The 25594-nt window shown below is 37.6% G+C and overlaps 1 protein-coding gene across 4 annotated transcripts in view; it reads right to left on the bottom strand.

Annotated features, from left to right (window-relative positions):
* LOC149535032 (ATP-dependent Clp protease ATP-binding subunit CLPT2, chloroplastic-like) overlaps positions 1 to 25594 on the bottom strand; it is a 46515-nt gene that overhangs the window by 7191 nt on the left and 13730 nt on the right. For all 4 annotated transcript variants that reach the window (XM_089803616.1, XM_089803615.1, XM_089803614.1 and 1 more), the window contains exon 3: positions 22056 to 22165. In XM_089803616.1, coding sequence (XP_089659742.1) covers positions 22056 to 22165 — 110 coding nt within the window. The remainder of the gene's footprint in view (positions 1 to 22055; positions 22166 to 25594) is intronic.

Genomic DNA, 25594 nt, shown 5'->3' on the forward strand with positions numbered 1-25594 from the left:
CAAGACTTGCCAGACTTGGCAAAAGAGTCCAGAGTCAACTCAGCTCGATCAGCAAAGGGACTCAAGAGTTGGAAAAGTCCAAGTCTGGTTGACTCAGCTAGACCAGCGTAGGGAGTTCATGGAGTCCTACAGAGTACTCAATTTGTCTTCAAACTATGAAAATTGAAAAATGAGGGATCAGATACTCTCCTGTTTTCGAAGAATACATACAAAAAGGATCAATCAGTATAACCAGTAGCCTACAAGAACTTATTTACTGAAAAGCTCTACTGCACTAATGGGGTTATCAAAACTTCCAATTCTGAAAAATGAAAAAGAGACTTAAAACACTAGCAAAAAACTATGACAAATATTTAAATTAATGCTTTAAATTCATAAATGGTACTCCACTTTTCAAATATCGTCACAATTATTGGAGCCCAGTAACGGACTGATCCTTCTTCCTAACTTTTTAAAGTGTAGATTTCTTCTCACATAATCAAATAAACTTTGCCATGTGTCCATTAGATTGTATCCTATTGCACAATATTCATTGATCAACAACCCCTAGAAAATATTGAAGGTGATATCTTGAGCATTATAGATGTACTATTTTCCTCTCTAATGAAATATATTTGCATGCACGTCAAGACTGGCCTAAACTTTGGAAAATGATTCTAGAACAAGGGATTCCCGAAAGTCAAGGAAGTCTAGAACACAGACCTAATTAACAATTAATTTGAGAACTAGAGAACCTAGAAGTCTAAATTGACAATCAATTTATCGTAATTCAGAAATTACACGTCATATATCCTTAAACCCTCAAAATTTGAAATTTAATAGTTTAAAAATCAAACAATACACTGCAATGTAAATTATAGATAAAAATATATATAAAAGCATTATAATTGTTTATGTATGATGATAGCTCAAAATGAAAAAAATAACCCAATACAATCTACATCTTTGTCTTCCCCCTCCTAGTGTAACCAAATTTTTCAAATCTTGAACTACAAGTTAGTATCACAATGATAATAGATTGGTTCTTCAAAAGTGTCTTCATTCTTCTCCATTTCATCCAATAATACTGCTTCTCTCTGATGATTAGATCAACTTTAAAAACATAAAACATCTCTTCTCAAACCGTCTTCTTACTATATTGAAGCTTCATTGGGTGAAATGACCACATAAAAGCAAATAATTACCAAAAAAATTGAATTCTCACTTTAAAAGTGCAGCTGTTATGTTTTAGAGCCAAATAGAAGTCTGACATCAAGACTTGGGAGTTTGAACCTGAGACTTAAAAATGTCTTGGCACAGGATTCACCTCAGGTTGAGTATTCTCCATAACTAAGTCAGACATGACACAAGAGTCTGGTCGACTTAGCTCAATCAGCAAAGGGACTCAAGTTCGCAGAATCCTGCAGAGAACTAGGGAGTCTTCAAACTATGAAAATTGAAAAGGGAATAAGCTGGTATTTTATTTTCACTTATCATCGAAAAACCTTGTTTTCTATCTTTTTCATGTTTCACTAATCTAAATTTTATTGTATTTTTTCCTAATACATGATAAGAGGGATTGGACACTCTCCTTTTATATCAAGATTTGAAGAAATATATACAAAAAGGATCAGTCATTAGAACCAATAGCCTACCTCAACTTATTTACTGAAAGACCTCTACAATGCTAATGAAGTTATCTAAACTACCAAGTCTCAAAAATGAAAAAGTGATTTAAAATGCTAGCAAAACACTTTGACAAATATTCAAATTAAAGCTTTGATTTAATAAATGGTAATCCACTATTCAAATCAGTGTAACGAGACTCGGACTCGGCTCGGACTCAACAAGGGTAACTTGACTCGTGACCCGGCTCTGACTTGTGACCCGGCTCGGCGGTGACTCGGCAAAGCGAAAAAATCTCAAAATTTTGAGATTTTTTAGGATTTAAAGAACATTCCATGCACCCATTATTGAATAAAGCGTAAAGACACAATAACATCATTAAATAGAAGATAATTTGATCATAATGCACATGCCACATACTTAAAGTTAAAAACTTAAAACTTAAAAGTCAAACATCGATTACATATGTACAATACTACAAAGTTACAAACTTACAAAGGTAAATTGCTAAAAGTAAATACTATATTACTAGTAATTAAAGTCAAACTAAGATAAATCCATGCAAACCATCAAAATGTATATGTATTATCATTTATGCATTATGAAATCCAACACATCACTATAGACTGTTATGGGAGCCCTTTTAGGATTATATGAGTTGTTTACCGCATAGGGTAAGAAGTTAACACATGTATAACACGATTCAATTCAGAACAGGTACTTTATTCATGTATGCACTTGCAAATTACAATCCGATTCCAATGACTACAATGATCTATCGATTCTAACTGATGATTCCAAAGTCCATCTCGGACATGTACATATACCTTTCCGAAGGGGTGACTCAAGCGTCACGTGCCCGTTCGGATACTAATCTACCCGTCGGCTACACTATACATTTTACCGACAACATCATCCCCCCACAAAAGAAAGGTCATCTCCGAACGACAATTACACAATATCTGAGACAAATTAACAACAAAATATATTAATTGACTAACTACAACAAGATAGATCTGTTTCTATCGCATCACTTCCACATTCATCCCATGCCTGCACCAAACTGGTCTCCAAATCACATTGCATCTGTAGCCTCTGCTAACACAATACTATCTCCTTAGCTGACCTTGATAGCCACCCGTGCTGCTTTCTCTATTTCCAACTCCTCAGTACCCTGAGCCAAGTGTCGTTGCACTGCCTCCAACTGGATGATCAGCTCCTCCCAAGCTCTCTACGCATCCACCAAGACAGCCTCATGAGCAACACCTACTCTCAGTGCCTCTGGTACACAGACACTCCATGCCTACAGCAGCTCTAATTCTTCTCAACTGGTCAGATTCCCACGACTGATATCTGCAACAATTGGGGGTCCAGGGGGCAACGCCCCTCGCCGCCAAGACCAAATTAGCACTCCGAAACTCACAAGAAACTGCATGGAACACACTATTTCTGTCATTTTCTTCCGATTCTACACTCTTTTTGGCAACTGCTTATGTCTACCCTTCCCTTTGGCATCATGCATTACTCATTCCGAACTGTTTCAATTTGTCATCGTTTTTTTTTTTTTTTTTGCTCTTCCACTTCCTCTTTCCTGTAGACTTGCTTTGTGAATCGACTACAGCAATTCCTCTTCCTTTCCTGATACCCTTTCTCTGAAATGTAAAAAAAAAACATAAAAAAAACATGTAAAAAGTTATATTTTAAAGGCCCGGTTTCAAGCCTGTCATGGCCGAGTCAAGGAGGCCGGGTCACGCGAGTCACTCTTCGTGACTCGCCGCTCGCGGGTCACAAGTCATTATGACTCGGCAAGGTCAGCACGACTCACTGACTCGTGTGACTCACGTGACTCGCCGCGAGTCACGTTACCCTGATTCAAATACTATCAAAATTATTGGAGCGGATAAATTCATCCTCACATAATCATCATAAACTTTGCCATGTGTCCATGGGAATGTATACTAATGCACAATATTCATTGATAAACACCCACAAGAAAATATTGAAGATAACCTCTTGAGCATTACAACCATAATATCTTCCTTTCTAATGAGTATATTTACATCAGAGTAACGAGAATCGCGCTGAAATCGCGTGAATCGCCGATTCAGCGATCAGATTCATGCACCTCGATTTTTTTGGAGTCGGAAATCGTGATCAGCGATTTCATCAGGGGAATCGCCTGAATCGCATGTATCGGCGATTCACTCAAAAAATCGCCTGAATCGCCATTAGAAATCGCCAAAAATCGGCTGGCAACAGCATGCATGTTTAGTTGGAAATAATAAAAAAATCACTTATGTTTTTTGCTTTCTTTTTTACCTTTCCTCTTTGTTATAACCCTAAAGGGCCTTCTAATTGTTAAGCATGACTAGAAGAGAGGAGAAGAGAAAAGCAGAACCATAGGTTATTAAAAAAAAAAAAAAAAACGACGACAAATAAAAAATGTTTAGAATGCATAACGGATGATGCCCAAGGGAAGGGAAAGACATAATCAGGGAGTAAAACATCAGCGGTTCCCAAAAAGAGTGGGATCAGAAGAAAATCACAAAAACATTGTATTCCATATAGTTTTGTGTGGGTTTCATTAGTTTCTGAAGTTGGCTAAAGAAAATGGGAGATCCTATATTTCTCCAACACATCCTCCACATGCTGTCTGGCTTCTATAAAGCTTCCTAAGTGTCTCCTTGGTAGACTTGACTCTATCATCGTGAGTCTAGTAAACATGTCTTATAGAATAAAACTAGGCTGAAATTCTTTCTCTATAAACAGTGTTCTTTCCTAGGTTTGAATTCGACGATCCTCTTATTATTGAGCAAAGCTTCAAACAGCATGAAGGGCAGCTTCAAACCCAAGAGAATTTAGAGCATAATATTGGTATTTTTATATGAAGACACTGTCTAACAAAAAATATTTGCACATACATGTACAAACAATAGAAAGATACCATAATGAGGTCTTCCATCATTCTTACATGGAAATAATACATAAATTACAACCAGCAAGTGTGTGAGATTGTGATATATTTCACACCTTTATAAAGACCCATATGGCTGATCAAGAATGTTAGAAAACTGGTTAAATGTAGCAGTGAGAAATAAATTATGATGAAGCATGTAATGTTCCCACAACCCTCCAAGATCAAGAAATTGCCTGAACAATGCAGGCCGTACGGCAGTGAACAGGGGGACGACGTATGGTGACTAGAATTGGCATTCGGGAACAAGTTCAGATGGTCGTACGGTGTGCCTGGGAGCTGACAGTGGAGGCTGTATGGAATCAATGGACAGTATGGGCTAGCCGTACAGTGAGAAGGGCCTGATATGACCGTACAGTGGTGTTACCAAATGGTCGTACAGGGAAGCAAACTGGTCGTACAGGAATACTATAGTCTGTACAGTAGCAGCAAGGCCGTACGGAAGCAATGGGGAGTCTGAGATGCCGTAAGAGAGAGATAGGAAGCCGTATAGTGTCACTTTCAAGGCCATACACTTCAGGAAAGATAAACTGAGTGGGCAAGAGAGTACGGAGGGTGAAGTTATATGGTTATATTGGCCGTACAGTGCAATTATGTGAGAATATGATGCCGCACACGGAGATGAGATGGAAGCCGTACAGTGTATAGTGGGGAATGAGCTATACAATGTGGAAACACAATGATGCATCCAAAACACAGAACATTAATGGCACAACACTGAAGATTTCAAACATAAATCAACGCCCAAACAATTATGAAAGAACATTCATCAGATTGATAAGAATTGCAAATAATGAAAGCACTCCAATTTGCCGGATACAGACCAGTTGAACACTGACGGAATAGGGTGAGGGTTGAATCCCACCGAAACCGTGCAAGCCAAATAGGGAAGATCTTTCACTTCCGAAGTGGCGAATAATTCTGAACTCCAACAGGAATCCGCAATACAGAGTAATAAAATCCAAAGCATACCTAAGACTTCCTACAAGTCGTGCTTAAATACCCGTCGAGAAACCATTCTGAGGGTGCACAAAGATAGCCAACGACGACACAACCTTCAAACACAAAAATAAAAATGGGTCCAAGATATACTAAATCAATCGAAACCCATAAATACAAACATTAATAACTTGGGCCCCAAATTAATTACAATTGGGAACATTACAAATCCTCGCCGCCCAAAAATTGCTTGTCCTCAAGCAATTCGCAACTCCAGGATCTCATACCATGTGCTGATGCAGATAGCCATATCTGTTGGAAAGTCTATGCTTCTTCAGGACCACATGAGCATGATTGAATTCAACTGAGATTAGTAGACCACCATCAGGATTCTGATGCACCACTCTGATATAAACATTTTCATATCCTAAGTCACCAGGATCCCAAGGATGCCAATCATAACATATATTGTTGCAATCATGTTCATCACGAACTCGATGACGGACTCGACGTCAGCGACGACGAACACGAACTTGGCATCGGACATGATGGTGATGGACACGACGGTGACAGACACAACTAACTTGACAACAAACACAGACATAGACACAAACTCGGCGTCGGTGATGGACATGATAGTGTCGGACACAAACTCGACGATGGACATAGACTCGACATCGGTGACGGACACGACGGTGACAATGACGATGACAAATGTAACTCGACCACAGGCATAGACTCGACATCAGTGGACACGACGATAACGGACACCAACTTGACAACGGACTCGGCATTGGTGATGGATACGATGGTGTGGGGCACAAACTCGATGACGGACATGGACTCGACGTCGATGACGACGATGGTAACAAAAATGAATTTGACGACGTCGGTGATGGACATGGACTCGACGTCGATGACGAACACATCGATGATGACGACATTGACGAACATGAATTCGACAATGTCGATGATGGACATCATGGTATCGGGCACGAACTCAACGGATACGAACTTGGCATCGGTGATGGGCATGAAGGTGATGGCAACAACGATGACAAACACAATGACGGTGATAGACATCAACTTGGCAACGGACACAGACATGGACCTTAGCAACAAACACCACTTCTATGATGGACACAACTTCGGCAACTGATAGAGCTTCCTCAACGGATAGTGCGTTGGTGACAGGCACAACCTCAAGCGCAGCATGATCCGTCCATGTCTTCACAAGATCCATGCAAGCAACTTCTTCAATTTTTTTGTTGTTCTCCCCCGATTGGTGAAGGAAGTTTTAGCAATTCCTCTTGGAGCGGCCCTGTAATAATGTCTTCCTTCCGGTGTAGTGCATCGTCCTTATTGCTACCATCTATTTTCTCCCACTTGTGCAAATGAGATATTAGTTTTTCTTCACAATGCTCGAAAATATGACTGACCAATTTACATGCAGCTATAGAGGGGACACATTCAAGATTACGAACAGCCCATAACATAGATGTGATGGGTTGGGATATTTCATCCATCTCCTCAATGCACGAAATCATAAGGCTCTCCATAGCAACTGAGACCTTAGTATCATGATCTTCCTTGATGCTGACCAAGAAGTGATGAAACATATCATGGACCAAATTTTGCAATTCGAGATCTAAGAGAAGATTACTTACTTTGACATTTGCACAATTCCCAATATTGTAGATCTCCTACCAAAAGGGTCACTACTGAAGTCATCAATACTCTGAAAGCTGTCAACTATCAATTGCAATATCTCTATCATGGTGTTATCATCATACGGTGCTTTAGGAGCCGAAATTCTCAAGACCTCGCTGAGACATGTTGCAACTGTCAATCTTTTATCCTTGTCATGGTGTCTCAAAAGCCTAGGTTGACTTAAGGCATCCTTAATTGGCAAGAGGATTCTTTGTATAAATCTTGAAGGTAATTGGTCCACCTGACACAAACATACTTCCAATATCTCTAATGGAGGAGTAATACCCTCGCTGAGTTCTTTGCCAATCTTTTGTAGTGCTTTCAACCACCACTCTCCATCGCTGTTTGGTGCCATAGTGTGATCCCAATACCAAAATTTCTCAATCATCCCAACAGGCTAGCAAGATCACTAGCTCTGATACCATTGTAATGTTCCCACGACCCTCCAAGATCAAGAAATTGCCTGAACAATGCAAGCCATACGGCAGTGAACAGGGGGACGACGTATGGTGACTGGAATTGGCGTTTGGGAACAAGTTCAAATGACCGTGCGGTGTGCCTAGGAGCTAACAGTGGAGGCCATATGGAATCAATGGACAGAATGGGCTAGCCGTACGGTGAGAAGGGCCTGATATGACCGTACGATGGTGTTACCAAATGGTCGTACGAGTAAGCAAACTGGTCGTGCGGGAATACTATAGTCTGTACAGTAGCAGCAAGGGCCATATGAAAACAATGGGGAGTCTGAGATGCCGTATGGGAGAGATACGAAGCCGTACAGTGTCACTTTCAAGGCCGTACGGATTAGGAAAGATGTACTGCGTGGGCAAGAGAGTACGGAGGGTGAAGTTATATGGTTATATTGGTTGTACGATGCAATTATGTAAGAATAGGATGCCGCACACGGAGATGAGGAGATGGAAGTCATACAGTGTATAGTGGGGAATGAGTCGTACAGTGTGGAAACACAATGATGCATCCAAAACACAGAACATTAATGGCACAACACTGAAGATTTCAAACATAAATCAACGCCCGAACAATTATGAAAGAACATTCATCAGATTGATAAGAATTGCAAATAATGAGAGCACTCCAATTTGCCAGATACAAACCAGTTGAACACTAACGAAATAGGGTGAGGGTTGAATCCCACTGAAACCGTGCAAGCCAAATAAGGAAGATCTTTCACTTTCAAAGTGTTGAATAATTCCGAACTCCAACAGGAATCCATAGTACAAAGCAATAAAATCCAAAGCATACCTAAGACTTCCTACAAGCCGTGCTTAAATACCTGTCAGGAAACCATTCCGAGGGTGTACAAAGATGGCCGACGACGACACAACCTTCGAACACAAATAAAAATGGGTTCGAGATATACTAAATCAATCGAAACCCCTAAATACAAACATTAATAACTTCGGCCCCAAATTAATTACAATTGGGAACATTACAAAGCAACACATCAAAATTCAGCTTTATGAATAAATCTTCTTTTGCAACAGTCTTGACTGGCAACAGACCTTCCCAATGTGCAAGTACATAAAATGACTGTTTGGCTTCCAAGTGTATGTACCATTATTTCTTAACAGACAAACTGATAATGACTGCACGCATGTGCATTGTTAATGATTGCATGCAAAACACCAATCAATGTGTGCATGGCTGAGAGAGCTCATGTCATGTCCCATGGTTGCAACCCTATTGGCGATATCCTCATCTTTTTCACACCAAATTTGTAAAGTCTCTAAGAGACAAATTTACAAAAGCGACATATAAACAAAATTGATTTGTCACTAAAAAAATTATTTAATAATAAAATGTAAATATATAAATAAATAATAAATAATATAAATATATATATACCTATCAATATTAAATATTACAATATCTTAAAGCCATATATCAAATATCATTTATAATATAATAGAAACTACAACATATTAAATATACACCAATAAAAATATTTAATATAATGTATACTAAATATACTAAATATAAATATTATATCAAACGTCTTGAATACTTTAATCAAGGCATATTTGCGACCTTTGAAATCCTGGAACCCAAATCTTTGGTAAAGGTTGTCTTTTCCTCCCCACACAAATGCAAGCATGGTTGGAAAATGGCAATGAGAAGGGCGTCAAGTACCAAAAAAAAACACTCGATGATCATCAAACCAATCAGCACATAAATATACCATCAGCGAAACTAGTGTACAAGAATAATGGAATCATCCAATTAGGAATTTGTCTATATATGTGTGTGTGTCTATGTGTGTGTGTAAATAGCAACTACAACATACGAAAAATGAGAAATGACGTCACAACATTGTCATTGAAGAACCCTATATATGCCTTAATAAATGGGTTTCCGTCCACTGTCTCCAAGTTCGAGAATTTTCATCCTCAAACCTATTGAAACAAAAGCTAGAAGATTCCCAAATTTCTCCAAGAGGAATCCATAATCAAAACATAAACCATGCTCATGCAAACGAGCTTTTATTTGTTCTTTTAAAGAATAGCCATATGACACTTCGCTTTCCTCTCTGGAATGAGTGGTCCCAAGTTGAGGATGGATGGTAGATATGTTTTGATTAAAAAAAATGATTTTTCAAATACTTCCTTCCGTTATTTCTATGTATTTAGTGACATTTTAGATTGTTTACCGTTGTCCTAGATCCTTTTTAGTGTGGGTCTTGATTTCAGAGTATTTGTATACTTTAGTGCAGCTACTTCATCAGTAAGTGGGCAGTAGTACTAAGTACAAAGATTGTTCTGCATCATGTAACCCAAACTCGTCACTAAAAACTACATTTGGATCCCACATCTTGCAATCCATCCCATTCTCATTAAAAAAGACTCCTATTGATGTCAGTTTTATACCACTACATAACATATAGCAATCGAATACTTGATATAGAATACCAAACACTCAACCTCTTGAAAAGTAAATACTCATGAAGAACATGAGAAAACTCCAAGGTTCCTTACACTTGTGGATACTAACTAAGGTATATTAATGTGATTTGTTGGTTAATCAAGTAGGCGGACTTACGTTGTTCTTTCAAGGATGTTGAACTTTTGTTGTGGTGGTGATGAAATCTAGCTTTGCAACGTATACTGACTTTGACTTTCTCAATTTACTTTTCCAATTTATATCACTTCCAACTTTGCTCTTCAAAACTCCAACTACTAAACTACTTGTTGCTTTACTTCTATTCCTATGAATGGAAAGATTAGCAAATGGACGAGGATCAAATCTGATGAAAGCTTGCTAGTGGCGCTACCTCCATAGATGCAATGATTCAAGGGAAAAAAGACTAGATTACCACGCAAGGCTTCCTAACAAGCTGCTAGGATGCTAGTGCCCTAGTTTATGGATCCCTATCAAACATTCACTAATATCACCATACAACTATTCATCTATTCTTACTCTTGCTTAACAACTTTCTTTAAATAAAATCTACTTTAACAACTTCAATGGAATTTAACTTTAACTATTGTAAATAGAAACCATGCAATAACACCAAGTGTTCTTAATCACCATGCAAGACACAACAATGATAAGAGAAGCAATTTTGGTATTATCTAAGCAACAATTTTCTTCAACCCTTCGAAGTAGAAACCATGCAATAACACCAAGTGTTCTTAATCACCATGCAAGACACAACAATGATAAGAGAAGCAATTTTGGTATTATCTAAGCAACAATTTTCTGCAACCCTTTACAAATGAGCATAAATGGCCTTATATAGGGGCCAAAAATACAACCAACGGTAGAGATTATGAGGCAAAATCAACGATCCAGATCAAATCCCAAAAACCCTAACTAGGGTTGCCACCCCATCGGCCAATGAGAAGACGCCACCTCATCAATGGACCAATGAAAAAAAGGAAAAGTGGCAATCAATGAGAAGGCACCAAAATGGTAGCCAATCAGAATCAGACATTATTTCTATCCAAGAAGAAAGGAGAATTTTCCACTTGAGCTTACATCAAATGATCCTCTAATATAATTCTACCCTTTTCTTTCATCTTCTTAGCCAAGGCAATGAACTTGGCTAGCCTGTCGTTGACTTCCTTCATGAGAGGACAAGGTGTGTGCTTCATCTTAAGCTCAGCTGAATTCATCATGTTGCTCGCTGCTTGCAATGTCTTCTCATGATCCTTCTCATATTCTTTCACATATCTGATAAAGGCACTGAGGGAGGCAAGGGTGCCCAAATGCTTCTTCCTAATGGAAACCTTCCCCAACTCATCCAATCTAGATCCAAACTCTATCTCATTGATGTTCTCCTCTTTGATATCTTCAAAATCAAGTGCAACCCTAACATCGCTTATCATAGTTGAAATGGAAGTGTCAACACCTGGGCTATGTCGTGCAATCTCATTTCGTATCTCTTCAAGTATCCTCAATCTGATGGTCAAAGCAACATACCAAGACTCCACTGTACTCATTCCTCCTTCATCCACCAACTTGGTTCTCTCCAAATATCTCTCTAGTAGCCCAATAACTGCCCGTAGCCTGGGAATGGCTAAGTCCTTGACTAGAAGGAAATCCTTCCACTCCCCTTCAAATGTTCTAAATTTGTCTCTAATAACCACCAATGACCTGAATGTCAAGATAAAGGAAGGCAATAAATTTCGCCCATCTTGAATTATATCACTGATCCAATCTTTGATTTCGTGCAGCTAAGCCGATATCTCTTCTATGTTGCTCTCGTTGTCTTGCGAAAGGGTTGCCTAATGCAACTGTTGGATAGGTTGGCAATCTCTCCAATACTTATTTTTGGCCTCCAACTTTACAATCCTCTCGTTTGCCTTCCTCAACCTTTCTCTAATTTAAACCATGCCTTCCTGGATCTCCTCACACTCCATGTCATCCGTGATTCTTCCCAAGTCACGCTCTACTATCTCATACTCCTAGGCTACAATCTCATCCACTGCCTTGCTAACCATTGGTATAGCAATCTAAACTTTTCGGTGACCCTCAGCATCACTCTTGATTACCTTTGCCACGGTTTCTACAATTTGTTTCTGTTTCTCACTATCTTCCTTTTCCACTAACCCTTGAATATCCTCAACTATTCAAACAATCACCACCTCGCCTCTTAGCATAAGCATTTTCCTTAACCATAGTGGTGCAATGCATCTCCCCAAATCTAGATTCGATTCGACTAGCAAAGCATCACCAACAGCCTTGGGCGCCTAGCTTACTTCCTCAATATCAATTGGCCTATCCTCTTCTTCACTAGTGACTGGCATATCATCTCCATGTTGGTTCTCCGAGAGAGAAGACTATTTGGTACTGTCGCTACAACCACTTGATTCCAAATCAGAGCTCACCTCTACTGCGACCCTTTGTCCACTTGTATTAACCTCTTGGCTCCTAGCCTCAATTATGCTTTCCCTTAACGGTGCTGCATTTTGTCTCTTTGCTAGAGGCTCCGATGTTCTTTACTTTTCTCAACCTCCAAATTTCTCTTCTTGCTCTTAACTGCTCTTTGTTGTTGGCTATTGCCCCCACCTTTCTATCTGACTTACTCCACTTGACCTTTTTCTCTGGTTTCATCTTCTCATAAGGCATACCTTTCAACTTTGTAATTGCCTTAACTTTTCATTGTACCATGACTCAGTGTGTAGATCAACTGTCCTAGTAACTACCTCTAAGGAAGGATCCTGATGATCATCCCAATCCACTAGACCCAATTCTATTCCATCCACTATATCATAATCTTCCCTTAGCACATTTTCATTGTCTTCTAGCTGATTGAGAATATCAAGGCCTCTCCATCTGATTGCCCTCATCATGCCCACTATCAATCTTGAGAAAGCTAGCTTCCTCGCATGAAAGTCATTCTGTGCATTGGCCCAAAAATCTTCTATAGTAGGAATATGTTTGAATGTGTTCTCCTAAGATGCCTTGATAAGACCACTAGGATCAAATCCCTGTCTTGCTCTATACCACCCTAGATGATACCATTCTAACTCCTCCACAATTGCAAAGGCGATAGGATTGGGGCATGTATCATTGCCTATTCCAAATGAGAAAATAATCCCTGTCTCACCTTTAAGTTTCGTCATCTTGTCATAATGCTCAAGTTCCCTGGTCAACTCCATCAAAACTATTCTATCGGGTGGGTACCTTGGAAGTCTCTTGGGACAAACTGTACTTCCTACCACTCTAATATATGTGAATTGTGTAAATTGGATGAACCAACTCCCATACTTCTTACCTTTTGCTTCCGCTTCTAATGAGAGCCTCCTAGCAGGTGTGCCTTGTAAGATCCTTACCGTCTTCATGGCAAAGGCATCATAAAACATCTTATAATCTTTGGTGTTGTGCAAATGAAGCTGTGGATAGCACTCATGCACCAAACATTGCCCCGACCCATTGCCAATCACTCCTAAGGCCTTAAGTCCAAGATGTTCATATAGTCTCGCAATCAAATAGAAAATATAGGACCCCATGTAGAATTGCTTTTGAATTTGTATTGCCCTTAGTTGCAACTCTAAATTTTCACTTATAATTCTAGCCCAATCAAATTTTCTCTTTCTATTTTCAATTTCATCAATAAAATAGTACATCCAGTTCTTGAATTGCGTACCTTGAGCCACGCCCATGATTCGGCCAAGAAGCACAATAAGGTCACCATACTCTGATTTGAAATCTGACCCAGTGAGCTTTGACAACTTTGTAACTCCCTTCTTGTCTTCACGTAACCAATTTTGCTTTAGATGAATGAGGTAGGATCCTGATTATCCTGAAAGAACTTGGTTATTTGATCCATCATTACCACTGTCATGCCTTTATGCTGGGGAATATTGAATACTTCTTCGACCACTTGTCCACTAATGTTAGCCAACACCCTCTTCCCTTCATCAAAAACGATGGACTTGGTCACAATATCGAACCGAGATGCACACTCCATTACTATTTCGGACAAGGCAAGGTAGGAGGGAAAGCCACCGCGTGTACAATTCCGCTCTTGTAGATCTTCTTCGCCATGGGGGATTGTCCTTTCTTCAATCTATCCTTCAACTATACCATGTTCACTGTGCCGATATTTGTGTCACTTATTCGCCTCACTTTCGAGAAGAAGGTGGTCTTAGGCATCATGTCTTCCTTATCATTTTTGGTATTCATTCCCTTTGGGTTCCTGCTTGTACTAACATCCACCATCCTAAACACTTATTTCTGCCTCTTCGTTCTAAATGATATGGACTACACATATAAATCTCCCAACTTCTTTCTATCGATGGAATCTAACTTATTTCTGCCTCTCCAAATCCTATCTCTACACTTATAATCACCTCTCCAGCCTAGGGGTGGGCCTACCACTTATTTCTGCCTCTTCATTACCTTAGGATGGACTACACTTATATCTCTCTACTTCAATCCTAGGGTGGTCTAGCTTATTTTTGCCTCTCCAAATGTCCTATCATGAAATCTACAATTATATCTCCCAACTTCAGCCTATCAATGGAGATGATGAAGTGGTGGATGAATAGTGCAAGAAGAAGATAAGGGAAACGAACCAAGCAAAAACAAAGAATAAAATCCGCCTTTAAAACCAATCTTCACCTCTAAAGATGAACGAAAATCTTACCTTAAATCTGCCTTCTACCAACAATCGGTCCTCTTCAAATTCAAATCTGATCTCAGAAATTTCAGTCATCCAAAATGTGATGCCTTAGCAAATGGATTACTTGCAAAAATCTACTCCTTTCACCAGATTTTGACCTCATTGCCAAAATTGCCCAACTAGAAGGAAAATCGCAGCCCTAGGGCAGAAAAGTCTGCTTGAAATCCAAATTTTGTCCTTCTAAATTCACCCACACTTGCAAAAATCAGACCTCAAAACACCCTATCTCTCCACCAAACAAAATGGCCCTAGCTTAAGGAAAAAAATCACTGCCCTAGGAGGAAAATCAGACCTCAAAAATCGTCCAATCTTGCCTAAAATCAGAACTTCACCAAAAAATTTGCCTTAGGGAAGAAATTGCCTAAGGAAGAAATTTGTTGCCCAAAACTAGAAATCCTCAAGCCAAAATCGCTACTAAAGGAGAAATTTGCCCAACTAGAAGAAATCGCTCAACACCAAGCAAGAGGAGTGGAAATGGAATGAGGAAATAAGAGGGGGAAAGCCCCTTCTTATACCCTCCTGTTGACCTCCAGAGTGGGCTGACCTGCCTGGAGGGAAACAAAAACTTAAGTTAAACCCCCCAAAACAGCCCAATTTTAAATAAAATATGAAAATAACTAAACCCCATAGCGAAATGGACCCCCTTTAATTGCCAGTTTGACCCAAAATTGCAAAATAGAAATAAGGTAAGTCTAGAGATGTCAAAATTTTCATTTAACAACATTTTGGCAATTAAAATATCATTAAAATCGAATCTAGCAAGCCAAAAATCAATTTTCAATTCCAAATTACCAATTTCCTTTAACATTTCTAAAATCCCCTAGGCAAAATTTCAACCAAATTAATGAGATTTTGCAATTTAATCCAATTTCAATTTTGCAGTACAATTTCATTTTTTTAACAAAATAAATCATTTTCCTAACAATCGAAATTCAAACTCTAAATTCAATTTCACTATCAAAATTTCTTTTCACCAAAAAATTTCAAGATTTTCCAAAACGACTAAATCTAAAATTCATTTTGAAAATGTTCAAACTTGTTCAATTAAATCAAATTTTCAAAATCTAAGTCCAAAATTTGCAATTTTATCTTGCCAGATATCGTTTTAGCCATAAAAAAAAATGTTGTTGTTGAAACCTGGTAGGCCTAAGGACAAAATTACATGTTCCAAAAAATCTAGTTTCGCACTAGGTGAAAACAAACCAAATCCCTTCCTAGCCCGAAGGCGTCCAAGGTGTAAAATTGTCAATTCAAAAACCGTTGGCTCCAAATTTTGCTAAGGCAACCAAGAAATTCCTAACACCCATGAAAATTGCCAAGGCTTGCCCAAAAAAGGGGGTCCCCAAAAATTTTGGGGCAATGCTGTGAAAACCTCACAACAACTCTCTCATCCAACTCAAAGAGTGGATTATCAAATGTCCAATCAGCATCCACCTCAAACAAAGAATTGTCGATCAAATGAATAAAATCCAAAACTCAAACTAAAATTTGGAAAGCTCAAAAAAATTATTGCTTGATCTTTTCAAGCAGCTATGCAAATTATAGGTTTGTTGCATGTTGTCAAGTTCCTCAATCACTTCCCTGAAAAACTCAATCCTTTTCTGCCTTGTTCCCTGTATTGATTGGTGACAATAATCTGATATTTTCCTTCTTTAAAAGCAATATGTGTATTCTCTAATATTTCTCGTGGATCATTAAGCTCATTAATAAGTTTCTTAACCTCGCCCTCCTTTTCTTTAAATTTATCAATATATAATTGAACATTCTTCAAAATATGATCCCTAACTGAAAGCAAACATAAATAATCTGATTTCATAGATTCAAGGTCAGCTTTGACCACCTGTAAAATCAGCAACAAAATATTCACCTTTCATTCCCTTTTAACTCTTGTCCATTTGAGTATTTTTGTAGAGATCCTCAATGATCCTATGAGTGTCATCATAACATACTAAAGCTGCAACAACCTTATCTTCAGCAACTCAGCTGATTCTTCAAAGTATGCTTCTCATCATTGTCATTTTGAAATGCATTCCCTGATTGGTCATCCAAATCACAATCATGCATAAGTGAGTTGCTGCTATAAAGAACATGTAATTTATCATACCCTTCATGGATGTTATTAATGTCATCATAGGCCTCCACATCCCTATTTGATTGATCTGCATACAAAGTCAAGGCTACTGCTATGTCATTATTTTCAAATAATTTCTCATAATGTGAAGCTTCATACACTTCTTTGGAAACATCTTGAGATACTACCATGCTCTCGCATTGAGTAAGACTATCTTCAACAGAATGTATGTCAATTACAACCTCCAAGTCACCAATGTAGAAATTTGTATATCTTATACCTTTGACAATAGCTAAATTCATCTCACCACCAATATTTGTGTTATTTCGTAGGGGCAGATCTATGAGATTCTAATCTTCATTGCTGAATTGAGTTTATTTGGCCATCTTATTTTTATTACTATCCCCACAAAAACATGATTAAGTGTCCAAGTTTGCTAACATCTAAAACAAATCTGCTCTCTTTTCATTTGGTTGTTGCTCATTTTTGAAGATCCTGTAACGTATAAGACCATTGATATTAGTTCATTTTCAGTCAAATACTCCTTCAACCTTCCAATTTTATGTTCAACCTAACTTTTTGAGAACTTGTAAGCAATAGCTGGTACAGCTTGTTCCTTCCTCCATATGGATAACAAGTCTGATGGCATTTATTTGCATATTTCATCATCCTCGTCTAAGATAAAAGATATGACCATTTATATATATGCTCTCACATTGTCTAGATGATGCTTCCTAATTTCAGTTGAAAAGAACTGAAATATTTGATGGATCAAATCATTACATTCAAGGTTCATCATAATGGCAAATGATCTCATCTTTGTCATAATTTCTAAGATCTTAATTGTCTTAGCAAAGGCAAGGCCCTTGTTATCATGCAACACCTGAAAGCTTTTCACAATCATCTGCAAAACCTTCCTCAAAACATCATCATTAAAGGTTGCTATACGAGTCGGTATCCATATGATCTCACTAAGACATGAAACAACTGTAAGCCTAACATCTTTATGTGAATGTTCCATAAACTTCTGCCAGACTAAAACGAGCATTGAGGGCTGCAAAGCCCAATTAAGAAGCCTTCAATCCACCTGGTCTTCTTTGGACCAAAATGATTCCAATTATTCTACTTGGAGAGAACGCCATCTAGGGATCTATTGGACTCCAATTGTAACTCAATCATATACAGACAATTGCCCACTTCCCTTTCTTTCTGCAAGTCTCAAAACTGATCACCATTGAATGTATCATTTGAATTCTTTTGAGAAGAGACTACTTTTCATATTTTCCATTGTCTTTATTTTGCAAACTGCCATTGCAAGAGCCCCTCCCTTGTCCTTAAATTTTTTTGGTTTTTAACTCAAGGAACTTGGTCAAACAGTTGGCATGTATTCTGATCTCCGAGTGTGTTGTGATTTTTAATGCAAATGATAAAGATTGTTTGTGATGGCTCACAGATTTGTTACATAATACGAATTATACATGGTATTGTTATTGAATACATTTGGCAAAGAAGAATGATGATTACTAATAAGTAATAACAAACTCAGATTTTATTTTCAAAACTTAATTTATTACAAGGCAAGGTAATATTGTTACAGACCTGGAACAGAGCTACAGATCAAAAATTCCTGATTTAATCTGATGTGCAGTGCTCCTAATAACTTCAAAACAGCTTCAGCAAAAATAATACCCAAGTTCGCTGACTTCTGGGTCTGTATTGCGTGGGCAGCCACAATATCAACATGTTCAGGCATATGATAATGTCTGCAGGATGTAAGGACTTCCAATTGCCGCTATCAGGTTTGTAACCTCTTTTATGCACAAAACTATAGGAGAGCATCCAAATATTTCTCTTATCCATCTATAGACTTAACAAATATTTCGACTTACATGTTACTCCATCCACAATTTAATCAACCTTCCCAATATTCTCGCAACATATAATAAATCACCCTTTAATATTTTAATATCGTGCTCCAGTAATATTATTAATGTTGCCAGAATTAATAAGGAAGCTTGATGAGTATTGTTGAAATCACTAATGTTCCCCCAATATAAAATCCATTAATTTTTCACTTCTCAGCCAGAACAAATTACCCAAAAAATATTTTTTATTTGCACTCCTGAAATATATGTATCAAGCCCACATGAAAACTTTTAAATGTTTATCCTTGAACTTGAGAATATTCAATATTGTTGATGTTTTGTAGCTTCAGTCGGATAATCTCTCTCTCTCTCTCTCTCTCTCTCTCTCTCTCTCTCTCTCTCTCTCTCTCTCTCTATATATATATATATATAACACACTAATAAGGAAATCATTGTAGTTGTTAAGAGTTGGAACCCAATTAGAGATCGGGCCTGAAGCGGCACCTTTTCATGAGACATACCCATGAACAGGCATGTCATGTCCACTCAATGATAGGTCTATTCAGATCATTTATAATGCAGATCTGATCCCAAGGAAAGACATAGGAATCAATATATGTTCTGTCCTTTGGAGTTCAGTGAATACAAATATCAGATTCTGAATTAGAAATTAATATTCTGTATTTATCAATATTGAAATGTCATTACATACACATTTGCAATGATCATAAAAATCTAACAAATATAATCACGACCATATAACACAGATTTCCACAATATTATACCAAACTTTATTATCTTGAACCTCACAGCCTGGCAAGAAAACCAGCTCTGATACCAATGTAATATCCCCAATGGAAATTGTCCCCAAAATTCAACATAGAAATTTAACCGAAAATTGTGCATGCAAATATTTTCCAATTCATTTAGCAAAATACAAAAACCCAGTTGAAAAGAAGTTTCAAAAATAATATTGCACTTAATTCTTCAGCAGAACAATAACAAAATCCAATCGTAGTTACCAAAAAATGATAGCAAGATTGAATACCAATAATATAACCTCGAAAGGCTGTGTGATACACCTGTGCGATGTCTCCCACTGACAATGGGTTTTCGTCCTTTGTCTTCAAGCTTGAGGGTTTTTGTCCCCAAATCTGTTGAAACAAAAGCTAGAAGCTTCCCAAATTTCTCCAAAAGGAATCCATAATCAATACATAAACCAAGCATATGCAAATGAGCTTCTCTTTGTTCTTTTAAAGAATAGCCATGTGACTCTTCTTTTCCCCTGCCTCTCTCTTCATCTTTAATTCCCTTTTTAAAATGACCACCTCCATTTGAGAGAATGAAATGGCCTTTTAATAATAAATTGACTAATTAATATGTACTTTAATTTAATAGTCAATTTATTAATTAAATTATGCAATCTTGAGGCATTAAAATAAATAACCAATCGGTCTCAGAAAACCCTATATAATAGTGCGTTGGAAAGATATCAATGAGACACTCCAAGTCCAAAACTGAAATATTAGAAATACTGAACCATGCCGACTTACTATGGATAGAAAGTATCTGGAAACCTTGCAAAAACAACTCTGATTGGCCTGAAACTGATATTAGCAAAGAGAGCATTTGACATATACACGACAATACTGGAAAGAGGCATTGATAGGAAAGGCTGATATCTCTGTGAGTCATTGGAAATATTTATAAAATAACTATCCATATTTGGCAAAAATAGTATTCTGAGCAATAGTTTATGGTGGGCCCAAGCTCTAAAGTATATCAGTGTTTAAGATCAATAAGGGAGAATACAGAAGTTTTGCAGTCTGATAAATACTCATCTACCATTGGTCTCTTTATTTCTGGTCCCGAATTTGTCAAATATATCATTCAAAGATTGCTGTAGACTCATGAAATATGGCACTGAAGCCTCAAGACGTAATAATGATAAATCAGGTCTGTGATTGCTCAAAACACATGATTATAAGATAGTAGTCAGGGAAAGCAATCAGATCTGTGCAAGTAATCAAGAACTCAGATCTGTACAAGTAATCAAGAGCAGATATGAAGCCTCCTAAACTGTATGCAGATACTTTTTTTTTTAATTGAGAAACTCAATCATATTGATTTCAAGAATGTTCGTAGCACTCGCAATGATACAGCAATTCAAAAACCTTTATATACTTCGGCAGATATCAGTTGGTACTCTGCTAAACATTAGAAAGTAATTGCTACATTTGAGATATATTATTATTATCTATCTTGTTTCCAACAAGGCTTTGACACAATAATCACAATTAACCCCTTTACATCAACAAGTGATAGCACATCTTACTAATAACAGGCAAAATTTATTGGAAAGTTTACAAGGGACATTACAGCTCAAGTAGAATGTGCACAGAAATTCTTACCTGTGCTCAGATCTGATATTACCATTAAGATTGTTTTCCCTAAACAAGTCATTGATCTGTCCGTAGTTGTGCTCAAGTCTATCGTCTGTACTGCTTTTATTAACTTATTTATTAAATTATTAACTGATAAATCATAACAGAATAAGATACAATATGAATATTCAGATTCTATGGGACATTGACAAATTAGATTACCATAAGAAAATTTATATCTCAGTTGATAGACTGATTTCTAAACGGCCTTATAGTGAGTGCAACAATGAGATTCACTTTGTGCCAACTTAATGCATATGTTGCCCATAAGTAGTATATTGTATTAATCATTACATGGTTATGTGCCTATACAAACATTTTATATAGAACAATCCCTTTCTCTGAAAATAGTCCAAAACATCAACTAGCACAGAGTTTGAGTTATTATTACATAAAACTGATCAAGTTTGTTGAAACCAGCATCCCATCACATTAAATATGACACCTACATAGAGTCTGGTTAATGGTGTGAAATTTTTTCTTCCAAAAAAAAAAACCATTTTCAGTTGTGAATTATAATTTCTGATAGATAAACAAGTTGTTACACCATTGTCGGGATATATTTATGTTAGTCAACTCTCATTTGTCATATTGACAAAGTACATAATGATAAACTGTTCAAATCCTGTTCTAATTATTCATCAAAACGTAGATATTTCAACATGTAAAGTGTTGTATGATACAAGTTTATTAGATGATGCAAGTGTAATCAACAAACTAGAGATAAGCCTCAAAGTGCCTATTACTATTCTTCAAGCAATGGGTAATTTCAACCTGGATTGAGTAAATACTAACAAACCTTCCATCAAGATGCCCATGAGAAGAGCTTCAGTACCAAAACTTGACCAACGCAACTTACGAGGTATTGTCTCTGCTATACAAAAAGATTTTATAGCGCTCTGCGACCATCTGTGCATCATTAAACCATGAAGATTCAGAATGTACCTTGCAAGCTAGTATGTCTGCTACACAAGGATATTATAGCTATCTGAGACAATCTGTGCATCCAAAAATATGAAATAATTAAAGTATCAACTGAAGAATTGTTCTTTTATAATAAAGCCATGACCAAGAACATTGTAATAGTGTTCTTGCCACCTTATCGCCAAAAATAATCCTTTTTTGGCTGCCCATAGAAATGAAATGGTCAGCAAACCTGTTAATTGTTAGTGCAAAAGTACTTTTGGAATCAAATGAGTGAAATGTTGCTTACTCCTCTTTTGTGCTAAACCACCGAGATGTTGAAGATTGAAGCTGCGATAGAGATCTTTATGTTTGATTTATGTTGAAATTGCGTCAACAGCTAGAGAAGATATTTCTGATATCTTAAGTGAACACAATGTGGCATTCAATGTGTGCTAATTGTCACATTCTCAATATTTGACCATTTTATTATATGAAGAGATGTTTGGAAATAAGAAAAGACTTGTTTGGAAATTGAAGAGACCTTCAGTTGTGAGATGAAGAATCTCTCAATCCTTTACATATATTGTATCAAGTGAAAACATTGTACTCGAACATTTTTTATTATCAATAAAAGAAAAACTTTCTGGTGTGGCTGGGGTTTTCCCTTTGAGTGGAAGGGTTTTCCCAGGATAAAGTCGATGTGTCTTTTTGTGCCTTATTCTACTTTTCATATTGCAGTTTATCTATATTACTGGCTAAACATTAACATGATCAGAGCCAAGTTTGATAACAGCAATAAGAAGGAAAGTTGAGTTTTGTAATAGCAATTGAGTTTTCATTGCCTGGTTTTTGTGGCATGCTTAATCTTTCTTATGATATCTGTCTATGCATCTTGCTTTTCCCGTCAAGTCCTTGCTGATGTTCAACTTCTCATTTAAGATGACTTGTGCTCAAGTTTGCATTTGTTTGTATGTCTTGCACTTGAAGAGACTATAATTTCTGATTTTTTTTTAATCTCTGACTATTCTTTATTTGCGGGGTTTTGTGAATGTCTTGCACTTGAAGAGACTTTAATAAGGTTAATGATTTCGGTTATGTGCTGTCTAGTTCCTTCTTTCATCAGTTTTTTAGCTCTTAGGTATTTTAGCTTCAATATTGGTGAGTCCATCAGACATCTCATTTTTTTACCATCGGATTTCTCATGTGTTCGATGTTAGGGGAAACGACCCAATAGTCGCCCAAGCTAACTTCGTGCACCTACAATTCCTAATCTGCATATTGAAATTTGCCAATTTTTTTGGTGAACCTCTGTAGGTGAGTGAAGAGCTTAAAGCTAACCTTTCGGCTTTCCCACATTTACAAAGCCCTTTATAGAACTCATAGAGTGTGAGGTGGTCTAAAAGTTCCATTTTAAAACGTTCACCCAATACCTGCCACTAAGACCCCCCAATAGCCGTTATAGTATTTTTTGCACAAATGGACCAATCAGCAATCAAGAAAACTAGAAAATGAAAAAAAGTGATGGCTATTGGTGTTCATGGTGATTTATTTTGGCGCGTTTGTGTGCAGGTACCGGGCTTTTTTGAGCGGTAATTGGGGTAAGGCAACGGTTAACGTGGCGGCATTGCATACATGGACGGCAACTAGCTCGTTTCCCCTATTATATTCATCTTTTATTTTTTTCTGCAGTGAGTTTCGTGTGGTAAGTGAAAAGTCAAGCCTTTCTAAAATCAGAATCGATGATTGTATTCATCTCACTCAAGAAATAACGAGTGTTTTGAATGGAGGAATTTAGGAGCTAATTGATTGGAAGAAAGATGTCATTCAGAAGTATTTCGCAGGACTGGAATTGGAATCCTTTGGCATAGGAGTTTGGACAAGAGGTTGTCCCACGGTCTCAAATCCTCATCACAAAGTGCCGTGTATGATAGCAATTATAAGAACATTATTGTTTTGTTGTAGAGCCCATGGACGAATATGTCGGCCAAGCCTTTAAGAGATATGTTGCTGAGGAAGGAGAGTGAGAGTGCCTGGCCTAACAAAAAGCATGTCATCGCCTACACGTGGGTTTGTCAAAGTTGGCACCTCATTGCCAAGGACATTGTTACAAAGTCTCAACTTTGCGGGAAGTTCACTTTTCCTCTCTCAAGCAGCGGGAAGCTCACTTTTCCATCACTTTTCCTCACTTTTGCACAAATGGACCAATCAGCAATCAAGAAAACAAGAAAATGGAAAAAAGTGACGGCTATTGGTGTTCATGGTGATTTATTTTGGCACGTTTGTGTGTAGGTACCGGGGTTTTTTGAGCGGTAATTGGGGGGAAGGAAAAAGTTAACGTGGCGGCATTGCGTACATGGGCGGCAACTGGCTCATTTCCCCTATTATATTCATCTTTTATTTTTTTCTGCAGTGAGTTTCGTGTGGTAAGTGAAAAGTAAAGCCTTTCTAAAATCAGAATCGATGATTGTATTCATCTCACTCAGGAAATAACGAGTGTTTTGAATGGAGGAATTTAGGAGCTAATTGATTGGAAGAAAGATGTCATTCAGAGGTATTTCTCAGGACTGGAATTGGAATCCTTTGGCATAGGCGTTTGGACAAGAGGTTGTCCCACGGTCTCAAATCCTCATCACAAAGTGTCGTGTATGATAGCAATTATAAGAACATTATTGTTTTGTTGTAGAGCCCGTGGACGAATATGTTGGCCAAGCCTTTAAGAGATATGTTGCTAAGGAAGGAGAATGAGGGCGCCTGGCCTGACAAAAAGCGTGTCATCGCTTGCACGTGGGTTTGTCGAAGTTGGCACCTCATTGCCAAGGACATTGTTACAAAGTCTCAACTCTGCGAGAAGCTCACTTTTCCTCTCTCAAGCAGCCCGGAATAAAGTCAAATTGGACTACATGAACTTATCATCTATATTTGAGCTAGACTACAAAGGATTCAAAAGAAAAGGTGGAGCGCTGCTCAAGTGGCAGCAAGTGAATGGTGGTCAGATTGGGTGTTGAAATGACTGGCTGGGATGCTTGTCATCATTTGCGGAATCTTGAGCTGTTCTAATATTTGATCAGATAAGTTTCATATGCTATGTGTGTATAAATCCTTTTGTGCACTAAGATCACACTACAAGAAATAAATATTTTATGATTAAACCTTGTGTATAGATTTTGAATCTTGTTAATACTACAAGGTATAGTGTATAGCATTTATCTCAATATTTGATCTGATGAGTTATTATTAATCCCTCTTGGTTGCAGGATGGGAAGCCATGGGATTAAAAAAATGAACATGAGACGCTGCTTGCAGTCATGGGATAAATATTTTTATGAGTTTTTATTAAAAGAGGAAGATCAAAGGGAGACTATTCAGCTTCTCAAGGAGGTAACGTGACAGATATCTAAATCTTTGCAAGCTTATGTGTCAAAGTAACAATTG

This window comes from Cupressus sempervirens, chromosome 10 (genome assembly GCF_028749045.1).
Source record: "Cupressus sempervirens isolate cs-2001-9-10 chromosome 10, ASM2874904v1, whole genome shotgun sequence".
NCBI lineage: Eukaryota > Viridiplantae > Streptophyta > Pinopsida > Cupressales > Cupressaceae > Cupressus > Cupressus sempervirens.